Here is a 17012-nt window from a genome sequence, read left to right on the forward strand (position 1 = left end):
ATTTATTTTATATCATTTAATACAATTGAATTAAATGGATTATAATTCCAATATTAAATATATTATAATTAAATATCACAATATTATTATTAAATAATATTTAATAATAATATATACTTATAAAATTCATAATTTTGATCGACCATATGATATTATTATCAAATATGATAAATCATATCATATACTTATTTCATTTTTTTATAAAACATCTATTATTATTTATTATATCATTTTTAGAGTTTTACTCAACGTTTTCATGAATTTTGATCAATTTTGGACTCACTGATAATTTATGTCAAAATATTCATGGATTTTTCTCTAATATATTCGTGATTAACGATATTTTCATCCTCAGCAGCTGCCGAGGGTTAGCAAAAGATTAGTGTCACCACAAGTCTAGTGAAGATTAAAGAGAGGAAATATATAAACAACAATACAGTTTCTCGGCTTTCACAATCCTTCCCAGTGGACCCCCATATGTATTACTAACTGGATTAATGAGACGGAGTCGGCTGAGCTTGGATGCTGAGTTTTGAAGTCATTAAGAGCCTTTTAGGAACCCGGGGTTGCCATGTGGGGGATCCATATAAGAGAAAAAACAAAGTCCAATTTGTTAATTATTTTCGAAATATTGCTGGAAAACATAGTTTTCCCAAACAATAAAAATGATTATCTACTAAAAATGTCAAGACAAAGATGCACTTTTATATCCGCAGCACAGTGCTTCCAAAGAAATCCAGTTTCAATACATACTACAGCAAAACTACAATCAAATTAAAAATATAGGAGTAAGATGCTAATAGAAAGAATATGGCTCTTAAAAAAAAACCACCATTGTAACATATCTTTAAAACAAATTTGGTCCTATATTTCATAAAACATTGGGGTGTAAAGGAAGATGCCATCTTATCCTAGGATGTCTGGCTTATTGAACAAGGATTAAGGCCTGAGATTTTTATTTTTTGCATTACATGGGAAAGACTGATCCATATCAAATTAAATGAGATTTTACAGAACATGGCCACACCCTTTACTTCACTCAACTGTCTTAACCAACGCTGCTTCAATTTCCCTCACCTTTTATTAAGCCTTTCATGAATTTTTTGTCGTCTACTATCCCATAAATTAACACTGAAATAAATTTACTTCTGAGAAAACATGTCTCTCTCCTTCCAACCCAACCATGTTCTACAATTTCTATTGATCATCTTTAAAGATTTGTCTTTGGTTTGTTGCCCGCTGCGATACGCCTTGTCACTGACCGCATTGTAACAAACTCTTCTGCAGCAGAAGGATGTATGCCCACCTATACCCAACAGCAAATTTATGAGTTATGTGCACCATAAACATTGACATGAAAGAAGAGTGGAAGAAATCCATTCAAAGAAGAGTGGACTCATCACAGAGACAAGGGAAATGAACACCAGAAAACAAACAACTATCACCACCATTTTCAAGTTATAAGAGAACACAAGTCACTAATCAAAAGACCTTTATGATAGTGGCTATTGTGTGGAAAATATACCAGAGGACCTGTTTGACTAAAAACCCACCCTAGCATTTGTCTGTGCCCCTCCTAGTGATTTTCCTCTTCCTCTTTTATTCTTCCCCAATAACAAGATCAAACCTTAGAATGACAGATGAAAGTAAGCATACAAGCCTCTTGTGGATGTTAGCCCATCAATCATCAGTCAAGAATCTCTCTATACAGGATAAGGGTAGAACAAGATTTCAGAAATTGTGTCTGATCTATCCTGGCGCTGTTAAAAGATTGTGTTAGGGACCAGTGCTTCTTAGAAATGGTTCAGGATTAGCCTAGATGTTGCATGTCACATTATTATGCTTCAATAAATTATGGAACATTTGTAAGTTTTTATTTTTATTTTTTTTCCATAATTCATCTCAATGCATATATCATCATAAAACTATCATAATTAATATTACAATTATAAGTATTGCCAAATAACATTAAACAATAGTTGAATGTTATTACAACAGTTTTTACAAAGAATTTTTTTAGTTATAGATTAAAATTTTGGAAATGGCAAGCAAAGATAGAGAATCCAGCTTGGATAGGTAGGATTTTTGTTGTGGCTTCTTAAAAGGGGTTGTCCTAGGTTTCAGCTTTCCAGCTCATTTAGTTGACGAGTGACCTAGCAGGCTTGAGCACACTGATGTGTAATGGCCTAAAATCAGAAAACCTCCAAGGAGAGATGGCTCGATTGCGGGTTGTCTAATCACATATGGATGAGGTTCTCTACAGACTGGAACAGACACATTTTTCCTAAAAAAAGAACTGTTAGAACTATGCTTGTTAAAGAGCTCATAATAGATGCATCAAAACATCTTTTTGGTAGCTTCCTGCAAATAGAAAGCCCTGAAACAAGAACCCAAACTTCATCTCAACGAAGTCAAACACACCAATAGAAGTGGCAAACATCCTCAATCCTATACCCTTCTCATCCCTAAAATTAAGAACAGTATACCCAGGTTTCAGGAAAAATCAGCCAAGATGCTTGATTAACAGAGACTTAAGAAGAGAAGTGAAGAATAATATATGCTTAACATAATGATCTGCCAGGCCACTTAATTAGTTGAATGAAGGATAACTCAAGCTTACCGTGCAGTCAAACTGTGCCTTAGTTGCTCCACACTTGAGTGCAACAGCAATGCCCTGAAATGACAACACCCCAAAGGATATCAGGAACTAAATATATATAAATAAAGGACACACAATAAACAGGCACCGTAATGTATCTCAAGGGTTGAATAACAAACACCAGAAAGTGTAATTATCTAAGTTTCAAAACAGTAATTTAGGATAGTTTATACCCAAAGCTGATGATATTCATCATGGAGGTTCAAAACATGAACATGATAGGGTCTTTCTGAATTTTAAAGTGCTCTGTGTCATCAGTATATTCTTTTAGTTACATGAATAAGATGATGGTAGAATTATTTCTTGCAGAACCATCTTTCTAGAGAAAACATTATATGCTCTTTGGGAATTTCATATTGTTTTGTATTATCAGTATATCTTATAATTGTGATGAACAGAAATAGTGCTGGAAATGCGTCTAAATAAAAGCAATCTTTCCAAAGAAATGTGTAGACATAATTATAAAAGGATTGTTTATACCATTTAACTAGCAATATGAAGCCAATTTTGACTCCAATCTATTTAATAGCCACTTCACTCTAATGCTTCATTTGGTTCCCAGGAAGTTTGAGAGAAAGAAGATGGAAAGGAAAAATACAAGGATAAGGAAAATTTATAAATTTCTTCTCTTGTTTGGTTGTCTATGAAAAGTTAAGGAAAAGAAAAAATTAAACTGTTGAGAGCATGCTTTGATAGATTTTTTAGCTTTTGTTTTTAAAAATATGAAGTGTAAATACCTTGGGTACTAGAAAATATTTTTTAAAATTTATGGAATTAAAAAAATTTATACTTCCTCAAAATTTAAAAATTTTCAAAAGTATTTTTATAGACTTAAGATAAATTTTTGCTTTTTGTATAAGGATTCTTATATTTCTTATACTTTGTACAAAAGTTTTTTTTTTTTGGATAATTGAAGAACCTTCCATGACCAAACCCTTAGGACTCTCTATGGGGACCCAAACCTCTGGATGCTTACTGTCCTGCAACAACCAACACCAGTTATTGTACAAAAGTTCTATTTTTAAAAATAATAGATAGAAACTGTATCCAAAAACCACCTGAAAAATAATAGATAATGTATCCAAAAGTGACCTAAAGAATGCACTTTTCTCAAACTTTCCTCACATTTATCTAAGGAAAATCTTTAACATTTTCTCTCCCTTCTTACTTAATATTTTTTTTCCTCACCTTTTTTTCCATGATATCCAAAGATTCCAAACATAAGAAAATGATTTTATGTTCCTTTACTTAATACTTTCTAGGAACCAAACATAGCCTAAAGGATGCCTACTGGTTCAATGTATGCAAATGTTATTAAAAATATGCAACCAGCAAGCTGAGTTTGAAAAATTCACCCCTAACCACAACTTATCCATTGATTCTTCATCAACAGTCAGTTTGAATATCAACTTAATTTCACCCTGGTCATGGATAGATCACCAGGTTGAGTACATAAGCACCAACAACTGCCTTATGTATACTTGCGTTTTTGTTTGGCTTCAGTTAAAACAGGTTCCCTCTTACAGATAAATATATGTATCCCATTTTAACAGAAAATGAAAACTTTCAAAGACATGTTTAGACATCTTATCAGAATAAAAAATTCATTGTAAACATAGAATTGCAAAGCAACCATTTCATTTAGATCTATTTTGCATTATGTATAAGAACTCTTGTTTTGAAGAAATGGCATCATTTACATCTTTTACAATTCACCATTTTATACCAATCCCTAGTTTTCCAATGACTCTCCCCAGATCAGAATGAATCTTTAAATGTTATGAAAACCAGATTAGACAAATTTTATTTCCATGATATGCCCAAAAGGCCCCATAAAGGATCTGCATCTTTTATTAATCAATAGAAGTATTAAAAAAATATATTTATTGACATAAAAATTATTTTTTTATAATTGTTTTATTTAGAATATATTTGATATGAAAAAAAGGTTAATATTTTAAAAAGAGATTCATGGTTGTATTTTTTAATGGTTGAACATATTTAATTTAAATAAACTTATTTTACAAATAAATTTTTATCTAATATTTAGTCACTATATATATATTAGGCCATTATGCATATCACCCTACACCTAGTCAATGACCGATACCGTGACAATGAACCATGCTTTAAAATCATGGATTCAACTCACCTTTGGCTTCTAATTAAGGCCAAAAGCATAGACAAGGCCTTAATTGAATTAAAGATTACTTAGAAAGGACCAAGAAGGAATATTCCCATTCCACATGAATGATAAAATAAATACAGCAAGCCTAAAGTTAAAAGGTGATTAACTAGCCTTTTATGCTAGAAGTGGTTATCAAAATATTGTATCACAAACTCAAAGGTACCTGCATAATTTCAGGTGCGTCTGGCCCGCACATAGATGCCCCAAGAACTTTGTCTGTCTCAGCATCAACAAGAAGCTTCATAATTGTCTTCTCTTGCCGTCTAAATACACAGGATATAAGGAAATAATTTTTAAATTCAGAGGGTTTAACAACATCCAATTGCTGTAAGAGAAAGAACTGAATATATCATGTGTCAGTTAATCAAAGGATAACCAAATATGTGAGCTCCACAAGAATTGAAGCTTTATTTTCCCCAGATTAACTATTGATCCAGCACAAAATACTTTGAAATGGATATAACTAAAAACTTTCATGCACTAGAGACTAGAATAGTTTTGTACAAAATCCTTCAGTTCAAAAGTCATGCTGTTCAGCTAGTACCATAATCTTGATGATACCTTAATCTGTGCTTGTAGAATGTCCCTCAACCCAGAGTCTTTAGCCATTTTTATCAAATGGAAATGCTCCTTGTGCTGAGGGAAGTTTGAGTTTTGAGGATAGGAAATATGACTAAAATAGGCACTAGGTATGTGATATCAAAACAACTCCATACTGACCATATTCCTATAACCCAACAACTTTTAAGTGCTGAGCCAGTAAAATCCTTCAAATGAATAGGTTTTAATCCCTATTGAAATGATACATAACACTATAATAAACTTCTACACAAGAATAGGATAATCTGTTTCTTTGTAAGATTATAAATTATCTAGCACAATAAAATTTCATATTGTTGCATATACCCAGAGATTGTGTTTTTCATTGGATTGAAGGTTGATGTGAAAACCAAAATGTCTCCCTCTGCTTGATCTGTAGCCTGTTCTTCGCTCAAACCCACAACAGAAAGGGGTGGTAAACTGCATGACACATGAAGGTACCAATATCACAAACAGATTCCCAAATGGAAAAGATACAGAGGTGCTTCAGGATCATTAAGTTAGCTACTTCATAGGAAAATCAAATAATAGTGAAAAATAAATACAATAGAACTGATGTCTAATATATATATATATAGCGCCTCAAGAGGGTTTCTCAGATTAATAAGGTCTTGTCCAGGCTCATTTAAATGCATACTGAAATTTGAGGTTCATATTAAATTGCATGGTCTTACATCAGTCATTTGATAACAGAGTGAGGCCCAACTTATGGAACAAACTAGGAAGTTCCAACTTAGCACCCACCAAACCATATTTCAATGGGTTTAAGGAACAGATAGTCACCTAGGTGCTCTCCTTGTAACAGTCTCTGATGGATGAAAAGAGTGTAATCACCTAATTTTCAAGTGTATACAGTAGAGTTGAAGGATGAACTGGTGCATTTCAGAAAGCGTGATCCTTTCATAGTCAAAAAAGGAGTTTTCCTATTTTATACTATATCATAACCAAATGTAGTAGGCTAATTTAATTTCTAAGTAGATTATCAATCTGCATTAACTGGTACAGGTTTTTGAGCTTGCACTGCTAATCCCATACAGCACAAGGTCTATGGAGCATGGACTCATGATTAATGGGGCATGCAGATCAATGGTGGAGTTCCCACCAGGTTGCCAGTCACAGTTACATTTAGCATTTAAACAGATTGTCTAGACTGTTTATTTGTAAGTCTTGACAATCTTGTTACCTGCAAATATACAAACAAGAAAAAACTGAAGGTGCAGAGATGAAATTTATTTTAGGTTAAGAAGAGAAACTATACACTACATATTAAATGGTAAATGTCGAAAAAACAATAGATATATGATAGAAATAGAGATCATAATTCCTAACATAGACCCAATTGAACCTAGCCCAAAACTAAGAGGTATGGATCAAGAGTTTCAGTAAACAAGTATGCCATGGGTGACCCAAATCCAACCTCATTATATAAATTGGTTAAATCTATGTCAGAATCCCACCTGTCAACCAAATTCAGTTTGAATAAATTTTATCCAGAAACTAGCAATACTTGTATGATTTAATATATTTCATTTTTCTAAAAACATGCTAATTTTTTAAAATAAAAATATTTGCAGGCAGCCCATGTAACAAATGGTTCAGTTTTGAGCTGGTCAATTTTGAACCAACCCAAATCTGTTTCTAGCTCTAAATCATACACTAGATGTATGGCAAATAGGCAAGAGAGAAAAGTTGAAACTACCTTCAAGAGGGCATTTACTTAATTACAAAAAAAAAAAAAAAAAAAAAAATTGTTATGAAATTAAATGAGTAAAAGAGAAGAGCTCCCATTTAAGTCACTACATAAGAACATGCTCAAATCTGAAACTAGACACAAGTAACCTCCATAAGTCAACCAGGAGAAAGAATAATCCCAAAGGATATATTATAAAACATAAAATAAAAATCAGAAGCACATTCTTAAGGATAACTACCTTTATATGGAATTGTAGAGGGAGAAAATGGAAAATACATAAATTGTCTCATGCATGATAGTCCATCATTAAGGGAGGAGTTATATCAAACTAACACAGCTTTTGCTACCTGATATTACCCTGGCCCAAAGACATTAGGGGAAGGAGATAAGCAATGTCCCATTTGGTATTTGATTTTATGCCCTCAGAATCACTTCTACAATAACTTTTTAGAACTGATCTATTCGATAAGTAAAAAATGATTCTCAAAGACTCTGACCCACTTTGGCAGCTGTTTTAAAATAAAAGGTAGCTTTTCAAAAGTGATTTTCTAAGAGTGTGATTTTTATTTTAAATTGCCCATTATGTCTTTAAATAATTTTCTTTCATCATTTGTTTCCATATTTTTTTATTTCCCATCATTTCTATTCCAGAACCTTATCTCTTCATAAAAATGATGATGAAAATACTAAGAATTGGTTTTTAAATAAAATATTTATTTAATTAAAGGTTGATTTTATTATAAAAAAAAAAAAAGAGTTTAAATATTTAACATCCTTATTTTGGTCTTTATACATGTTCAATAGTTAAATAATCCAATTTACCAACACTTAAATGTTACCTTTGAAACTTACAGCACTTTTGAAACCATAATTTACCAAATGCTCAACTACTTCTTTTCACATTTAAAAATGATTTTCTTAAAGTTTGCAACAATATACAAACTAGTCCTAAATCAAGCATGGTTAACCATATTGTATAAGTTAAGGACGGTTATCCATATCACACATATTTTAGTTATCCTGCTACAATATCATGATGTTTAGCTCTGACATAAGTTTCACTTGAGAGAGAGAGAGAGAGAGAGAGAGAGAGAAGATCATCATGTGCCAAATGGGATAAATTGGTACCAGAACACAGCACAAGGTATATCCTTGTAGTCAGGTTTGCTAGGTTGCCCACCAAAGACAGTTTTCTGCAGGGAACCCAAACAAATGAATGCTTTAAACAACATGAATCAATCATTTCCTCCATATTTTAGGGAAAAACAATTGAAACCATCATCAATGATGATTTTTAGTGATGGTCCAGATGAAACACTTACTGCAAAGTAGGTTCCCTCCATTAAGGCCACAGGGGTAAGATTCATTCGATTTGTAACATCACCAATGGCCCATATGCTAGGTATGTTAGTCCGGGAGTACTCATCTACCTGGAAAAACAACAGGAGAACTTCAGTCTGGTTATTAACTTTTTATGCTGGAAAAAAATAAATAAATAAATAAAAAATTCTGTTTCATGAGAACAGGGGACATAATTTTGCTGCCCAACATTGTATAGTGCTTCATTGATATGGGACCACATACTCCCCCAAAAGCTTAACCTAATGGAGAGTGGAGATAGCCCCACAAATAAGGCCTAACCAACATTAGTAATCAGCTGATGTGGGACATTAGACTTTTGTTCATCCTAGGTCAGATAACCCCACTCAATTGTTGATGCCCACATTAGCGAGTACAGGATGAGCTAGGCCAAACCTTGCTTTGATACCAAACGATAAGGGACCACATAAACTCCCAAAAGCTTAAGCTAATAGGGGATAGAGGTAGCCCCACACATAAGGCTCAACCAACATTAGCAATCAGCTGATGTGGGCCATTAGACTTCCATCCGTCCTACGCCAGACACCCCCACTCAATTGTTGATGCCCACGTCAGTAAGTACAAGGTGAACTAGGTCAAACCTCACTTTAATACCAAATATGGGACCACATTCTCTCCTAAAAGCTTAAGCTAATTGGTGGTAGAGGTAACCCCATATATAAGACCCAACCAAAGTTAGCGATCAGCCGATGTGGGACATTGGACTTCCATCCATGCTACGTCATTCATAGAATAATCAACAAGAAAAATTCCTACAGAAGGGGGAAAGGAACCATAGAGAATCTAAAGATTTTTATTCTTCTCCAGAGAACATCAGGGTATTTTTGGACTGTCTAGAGAATCACAAACCTTTTTTTTATGCAAAGTAACCTTAAAATAACTGATGGCAATAAAAATGTAATACTTATTCATTCCTGCCCTAGGGTAAAATGAAATGTCTCTGCACCATTAGACATGGGGTGGTTCACTTAAGATATTCAAATTTGAGTGGACAAGGAATGTCTTCCTTTCTTCTTTGAGCATGCTTGCTAATTATGTGTTCAATATATCCCATGTCCATACCTAGTTGTGCTGGATATGCACAATTCAGAGTGTCCAACTCATGTAGGAAACACCAAATATTTGTATACAACTCTTTAAAAAAAAATATGGTAGCTCAAATAAATACTTAATAAAGGTTTGAAAAAACCTAGATCAAAAGGAGTTAGATGTTCCATCAACAGGGAATTGTATATTTTGATGAACCCTTAACAAGGTAAGGACTATTCACACTAACAAGACCTAACTCTAGTTAGATAACTCTTGTGCAATTTAAACTTTATATAAGGTATAACATAATCCACTAACAGCAAATTTCTCTTTCCTTGGTTGTTTATCAGCCCTGTTGTAATGTATATGTTGTTCAAGGATAAGATATGCATAAAAGCAGTAAAAGACAACCTTCACAGCTCCCATCTTGTCCAATTCCACACCTACAACTTCCAAGTTCAACCTTTTTGTGTTAGGCGCCCGACCTACAACCAATAAAAGAATTTTTTTTTTTCTGGTAAATAGAACTATAAAAATTAAAATTAAAACTTAGAAAAAAAAAAAAAACATTATAAGCTCTAACACTAACAAGCACATGCCTATATTAAAGATTATGATCAAAGCTATGTTACATGGTAGGTATGAGTGTCAAGTGCAGGTGCGGGTATGTGCTTTAGGTGTTGAATCCTTTTTATCCTAAAGTCTTAGAACATGGGCATTCAGCTGATGGGTGCAAGTATTCAAATATGGAATTAATGAAAAACAAATTAACACTAAACATAAGCATAGTAAGATAAGTTATTTATTATACCATATGGTTAATTATAGTTAGAAAATTTATTTATTATATCTTCTCTATTTGAATAAGATGCTACATATTATGTTACTTTGATGTTACCGCTAAATGTACAATGAAGATCCTATTGTTATAAGTCTTTTATTTCAATAGGATGTTAAGAAAAATCTTTAAGAAAATATTATATCATAATATCATTAAACTTTGATTAGTTTAAAATTTTAAATTTTTTTATTGATTTTGTAATAAAAATCTTCCAATACACCACAAGTTGATAAAATATAATTTATGCAAAAATTTTGAATTTTTATATTAATTATTATAATTTATCTCCATATTTTTATATTATTGAAATATAATTTTTTATGTTATCATATTAATTATTATAATTTTAAATCTATAGACAATGTACTCAAAGGGAAAGGGTTCAGTTCTAGGTGGAGGACTTAGATAAGGGGTTGTTTGTCTACAAACAATTTTGCAATCTTAGTAAACAGAAACGCTAAAGGTGGGGTTAAAGCAACTAGAGGCTAAGACAAGGAGATCCCCTAATGTCTTAAGTGGCCCTTCACCATTGTAGTTAATGTCTTAAGTAGGATGTTATTGAGAGCAAAGGAGAGTAGGTTATTAGAAGGCTTCCTTATGGGTAAGAATAGGACTAGAGTGTTCCATATTTAATTTGCAGATGACACCATCTTTTTTTCTAAGGCTTGTTTGGAAGATTTGCAAAATCTCAAGCTAATGCTGTTCATTTTTGGGTACATATCAAGACTTAAAATCAATCTTGACATGAATACTCTCTTTGGTATCAACATAGGCTAGGATTAGATCACTAGGCTAACCTTGTTGCTTTAATGCAAGGTCTCTGATTAGCCTCTACCCTATCTGGGTCTCAAATTAGAGGGGAACCAAAAGGCAAGTGCTTATTGGAATTCATGATTGAGAGAATTTCGCAAAGATTGGATAAATGGAAAAAGGCCTCTCTATCATTAGGTGGAAGGATAACTCTCATCCCATCATGCTTGTCTCACATCCCTAGCTATTTCCTCTACCTTTTAAAGATACCTTCTTCAATGACATTAAAAATAAATGCAAAGGGATTTTTTTTTTAATCAAGGACTAGGGAGCATAAGAGAGACCATCAAATTAGTTGGGACCTAGCATGTAAATCAAAGTTGGAAGGGGGTTTGAGGTTTAGGAACATTTCTCTAAGGAATCATGCCCTTTTAGGGAAGTGGCTATGGAGGTTTTCTCGGAAATGTTATGCTCCTTGGCATCAAGTTATCTTAAGCATATAGTACACACTCTAATGGGTTTGATGCCAACATTATATTCAGGTGGTCACATCGCTGCTCCTAAAAGGCCATTGCAAAGTCTTTCAGGATTTTTCTAGACATGCATTTTGTGGTGGGTGTTCGATCAAGAATCCATTTATGGAAAGATTTGTGGTGGGGGTTCAGAATTGTCTTAATAAATTTTCCTATCTCATAAATTCTTAGCTTCTCTTTCCCTTTGTATTGGAACCTTAATTTATGTCATAACCTCTCTTACTTAGCAGTAGAAGCCCTTAAAAGACTCATGTCATCTCTCACTTGTTTGTATTTGTCTCCATCCATCCTAGATGCAAGAGCTTGATCATTATCTTCTTTAATATTATTTACAAATAAGTCATTCTTTTTAGTCTTGTCTAATCCATCAGATCCAATTCGTTTCCATCCAAAAATCTTTTTATGCATATCTGAAGTCTCATCTAAGAAGAAAGTCTTCACTTGGCTAGTGGCACACAAGAATGTAAACACTAATGACATGCTACAGTTGAGAAGATCCTACAAAGCTCTTAGTCCTAGCATTTGCTTTTTGTGTATGGAGAGTGGAAACATGGTCGATCATCTTCTCGTACATTGTCTGTTGGCTTTGAGGTTATGCTACAAACTATTCCGATCAACTAGCTCGAAGGTAGGTACTTCAAAGACTTTGGGATCTCATTCCTTTTGGACCTCTTGCACCATAGCATTTTTTTTTTTTTTTGATAAGTAAATCATAATTGTATTAAAACAGAGGCGAAAAGCTACAAAGCATACGGGGGTATACAAAGCAACTAGCACCTCTCAAAACAAAAGAGAAAGCCAATAGAGCCTCACCATCCCTTAATTGGAAGCTGACCACTCCAAGAAACCTATAAGGGATAGACGCGCCTCTCCAATATATAATCTAGCCCAGCTCCATAAGGGTGATGAAAACTTGTTGAGAATCTCAATCATATCAAAATTTTTCTGATATGGTTGTTACTTATTTTTTAGGGATAATTTGTTTCTTTTTTTAGGGATAAGTTGTATATTTTAAATTTATTTTGTTCCTAGAAATTTGTGTACAGTTGTAGATTTAGTTTGATTTGTTGTAACTTTTCTATAAAAGGAAGTATGTTACCCTTCCTTATTCAATTAATATACAACATTTTTTTTTAGCCTTTTCTACATGGTATCAGAGCCAAGTTAATTGGCTATTCCCTTTCTTTTTCCTCTCATTCTTTCCAATTTTGTTCTTCTTCTCTTTCCATTTTCGATTGCTATCTCTTTACCATGTCAAAATTTTCTGAATCTACTCCTTCCATTACTATTGGTTCCAATTCCTCAAAATTACCCACATCCAATTCTCATTCCCACTCTGTCCAAATCACCACAATCTGCCTTAATGAGAACAATTTTCTCAAACGATCACAATCTGTTCGGATGTGCATTACGGGTTGAGGCAAAATTGGTTATTTGACTAGTGACACCAAAGAACCAGCGAAGACGAACCCTAGTTATGCCACTTGGGATGCAAAAAACTCCATGATCATGGCATGGATGGTAAATTCCATGGAGGAGGAGATTAGCTTGAATTATATGTGTTATCTTACTGCCAAAGCTCTTTGGGACAACATTATTAAGATGTATTCAGACCTTGGAAATCAGTCCAAAATCTATGAATTACAACTCAAACAGGGTGATATTTGTCAAGGTGAGAATTCGGTTACCAAATATTTTAATGTGCTTAGGGGTTTATGGCAGGATCTTAACTTATTCAATGACTATGAGTGGAAAAATTTGGATGATTGTAACTATTTTAAGATGGTAGAAAGCTCACGGATATTCAAATTTTTAGCTAGGCTTAATGTTGAGTTTGATGAAGTTCGGGGTAGAATCGTTGGTTGGCAACCTCTCCTCTAGGTGAAGTGTTCGCTGAAGTGCATTGTGAGGAAAGTCGAAGGAATATTATGCTTGGGAAGAAGCTCTCTAGATCTATGGAAAACTCAGCCTTACTTGGCATTGCAGCAACAGCTTCTCACAAGCCTAATAACCAGCGTCGTCCGAATGACAAGCCAAGAGTTTGGTGTGATCATTGTAATAAACCACACCACACTCGTGAAACCTGCTGGAAATTACATGAGAAGCCAACTGATTGGAAGCCCGTTGGATGGAAGACTAATAAGCAAGGTGACTCTAATCGTTTCCCTGCTAAAGCACATGCTGCTGAGACACCCTCATTGAGCAAAGAACAATTAGACCAATTGCTACAGCTGCTCCGCCGACTCCTAGTACTCTTATAGCATCTCTAGCTCAGTCAAGTAGTCTTTCATGTGCATATTCTCTTTCATTATCTGCACCTCGGATCATAGATTCAAGTGCCTCTAACCACATGACTAATTTATCTCTTATACACCTTGTTCTGGAAATAAAAAAGTACGTATTGCAGATGGAAGCTTGTCTTCTATTGCTGGGCAAGGCTCTATTCGTTTGTCTGATAAGATTGTTTTACAATTCGTTTTACATGTCCTAAAACTCTCTTGTAATCTCTTATTTGTAAGTTGTTTATCTAAGGATTCTAATTTTCGTGTTGTTTTTTGCACCTCTCTTTGTGAATTCCAGGATTTGAACTTGAGGACGATGATTGGCAGTGCTAGATTGATCAATGATCTCTACTATTTTGATGACAACCGGTTTGAAAATAAACAAGCTCAGGGTTTTATTGGTAGTGATCATTCAATCTTTGTGCATGAACAAATAATGCTATGGCATAACAGATTAGGACATCCTAGTTTATTCTATTTAAAACATTTGTTTCTAGGTCTATTTAAAGGATTGGATTGTACTTCTTTTGATATAACTATTCCAAGAAGCAAACTACAAGCAAAAGTCCTTTTGAACTTGTTTATGGGAGGCAGCCAATGCATCTTCATGATTTAGCTCCTTTACCAAAAATGGGAAGAAATAGCTTAAAGGGTGAAAACATGGCAGACTTGATGAAAAAACTGCATAAAGAAATCAGATTGGAGATTGAGAAGTCGAATGCAAAGCATAAGAAATATGCAGATTAGAAGAAGCGCAACCAAAGCTTTCAAGAAGGCGACATGGTGATGGTGTATCTATGCAAGGAAAGATTTCCAGCTGACTCTCATTCCAAGCTAGTAAAAGAAAGATAGGACCCTACAAAACCATCAAGAAGATTGGGGAGAATGCTTATATGGTTGATCTACCAAAACATATGGTAATAGAATCAACATTCAACATTTCAGATTTATATTTGTACATTGGTGAGAACGTAAAAGAGGTTTCCATCAACACCAAACTCGAGTATGAGCTTCTTTTAAGGAGGAGAGAATGATGTAGTCATTAATAGACAATTTATGGCAAGTTTGAAAATATCAAAGGTTTGCATGGTAAAAGTTTGTTATTAAATTAGAAGTCAAAAGGTCAGTTTTTTATTTTTTATTTTTTTACTAGAACTATAGTAAATGAATATATAGAGGCTACTAATTGTGTCTTGGAAATCATCAGAAAGTTATTGAGGCTTATCATTATAAAAGGGAAGAACCTACTTATTCTAAGAACTTTTGATGATTTTCAACTTATGCAAAGGTTTTTCTAGATTTTTCCTTAAGAAATCTTAGCTCTAATGTTGTTTGAAGTAACTTGGTTGTAGTCTACTTGGATAGTAGCTATAATAGCTTTTCAGTTTTCATCAAAGGGCATTCACTTCAATGTGGTCCAGCTCGACTAGGATTCAGTGTATATCTCGAAAGGTTTGGGTTAGCAAGGAGAGGAGTATTAAGCAGGTCTTGCTCGGAAGGAGAAGTTACTCTAAAATTGGAGTAATGAATTGCATCTTGAATATTCTTATATAGAACTTTACTGTTATATAGGTTTTCTTAGTATTTTAGAGGCTTCAAACATACTTTTTGATCAGTTTGCTATATTTTAGGGAGGATTCTTTATCCATGTTTAGTACATTTTTTGTTTTTGACTAAAAAAATACAAACACACACATATAATTAGTTGTTACTCAATCAAGTGCAAAAGCTAATTTCGTATCAATGGCGCATGGGATTTGTGAACTATGATGGCTAAAGATAATCCTTGAAGATCTCAAGATTCAATAGGAAGGAACTATGAAACCATACTGCAATAATAAGTTAGCAATTAACATTACCCCACAATCCAATCCAACATGATCAAACAAAGCATGTTAAAAGTGGATCAAAACTTCATTAAAAAGAAATTAGATAGTAGCCTGATTCGTACTCCATACATCTCCACGAACAGGCAACTAGCTGATATTCTTCTTGAAACCATGCATCAGGAATGGATTCCAATTGCCCAATTTTAACACTATAGATCATGAGCATAGAACACCAAGTTTCTTGAGCTCAAATTAGATGTGAGCTGTAAAAAATCAAAGACGAGACTGAACAGCCACTTCCCAGAATTAGTGAATAAAGATTGTGAAATCTATGTAGGTCAAAAGAAATTAGATATCTAACATTATATAAATTAGATTTCAGACGATTTTTTACTTGGATTTTTTTTCCCCGTAGATGACAAATTTTTCTTGAAGAGGGGGTACAGGAACCTCTAGAAACTCTTTTTTTTTTTTTTATAGGCAAAGGCATAGTATATATTAATAAGAAGAGGATGCCTAATGGCCAACCCAAAGCATACAGGAAGTATACAATAGGTGCCTAAAGGCAAAAAACAAAAGAGAGAGGGGTTCAAAAAACACACCCGCCCTCATCTAGAGTCCAACCAATCAAAAAAGTTGATTAAAGAAGTAGGCCCTTCATCTATACACGGCTTAACCCAAGACCAAAAATTACTAACGAAAGAATATTTCAATCTTTAAATCGAGAACTCCTTATTTTCAAAACCAATCCCATTTCTTTCCTTCCAAACCGTCCAAAAGAGACACAAAGGGGCTGCTCTCCAAACCTTTCTTCTCTTCTTGCCCACTAACAAACCATGCCACCCAAGAAGGACCTCTTTAACTGACAAAGGAAGAACCCACAGCACACTAAATAGGGTAAACAATAAGTCCCACAAAACCTTAGCCTTGGTGCAATGAATTAGAAGGTCATCAATAGTCTCTTCAGCAGCACAACAAAGGAAACATCTATTCGGGAGTGACCATCTCCTCTTCTTTAGTTGATCCAAGGTTAAAACTTTACCCCATGAAGCTTCCCAAGAAAAAAAAACCAACCTTAGAGGGAGCACAAGAGCTCCGAATAATGCTGTTCGGAAACGGGACTATACTGCTGCCCTCTAAAATGTTATAAAAGGATTTAACATAAAACATACCATCCTTGGCTTCTTTCCACTGAACCCTATCCTCCATGTTAGTGTCCACCTTCTTC

At 34.0% G+C, this 17012-nt stretch overlaps 1 protein-coding gene across 4 annotated transcripts in view; it reads right to left on the reverse strand.

Moving 5' to 3' along the window:
* Positions 1-683: 683 nt before the first annotated feature.
* The window catches only part of LOC100254507 (glutathione reductase, cytosolic), a 59343-nt gene continuing 43014 nt past the window's right edge, over positions 684-17012 (reverse strand). For all 4 annotated transcript variants that reach the window (XM_002285636.5, XM_059736974.1, XM_010651931.3 and 1 more), the window contains 7 exons: positions 9961-10034; positions 8463-8570; positions 8269-8333; positions 5754-5867; positions 5011-5110; positions 2621-2674; positions 684-1306 (listed from right to left, as the gene is read on the reverse strand). In XM_002285636.5, coding sequence (XP_002285672.1) covers positions 1211-1306; positions 2621-2674; positions 5011-5110; positions 5754-5867; positions 8269-8333; positions 8463-8570; positions 9961-10034 — 611 coding nt within the window. In that variant the 3' untranslated portion in view covers positions 684-1210. The remainder of the gene's footprint in view (positions 1307-2620; positions 2675-5010; positions 5111-5753; positions 5868-8268; positions 8334-8462; positions 8571-9960; positions 10035-17012) is intronic.

Source organism: Vitis vinifera, chromosome 5, assembly GCF_030704535.1.
Source record: "Vitis vinifera cultivar Pinot Noir 40024 chromosome 5, ASM3070453v1".
NCBI classification, from domain to species: domain Eukaryota; kingdom Viridiplantae; phylum Streptophyta; class Magnoliopsida; order Vitales; family Vitaceae; genus Vitis; species Vitis vinifera.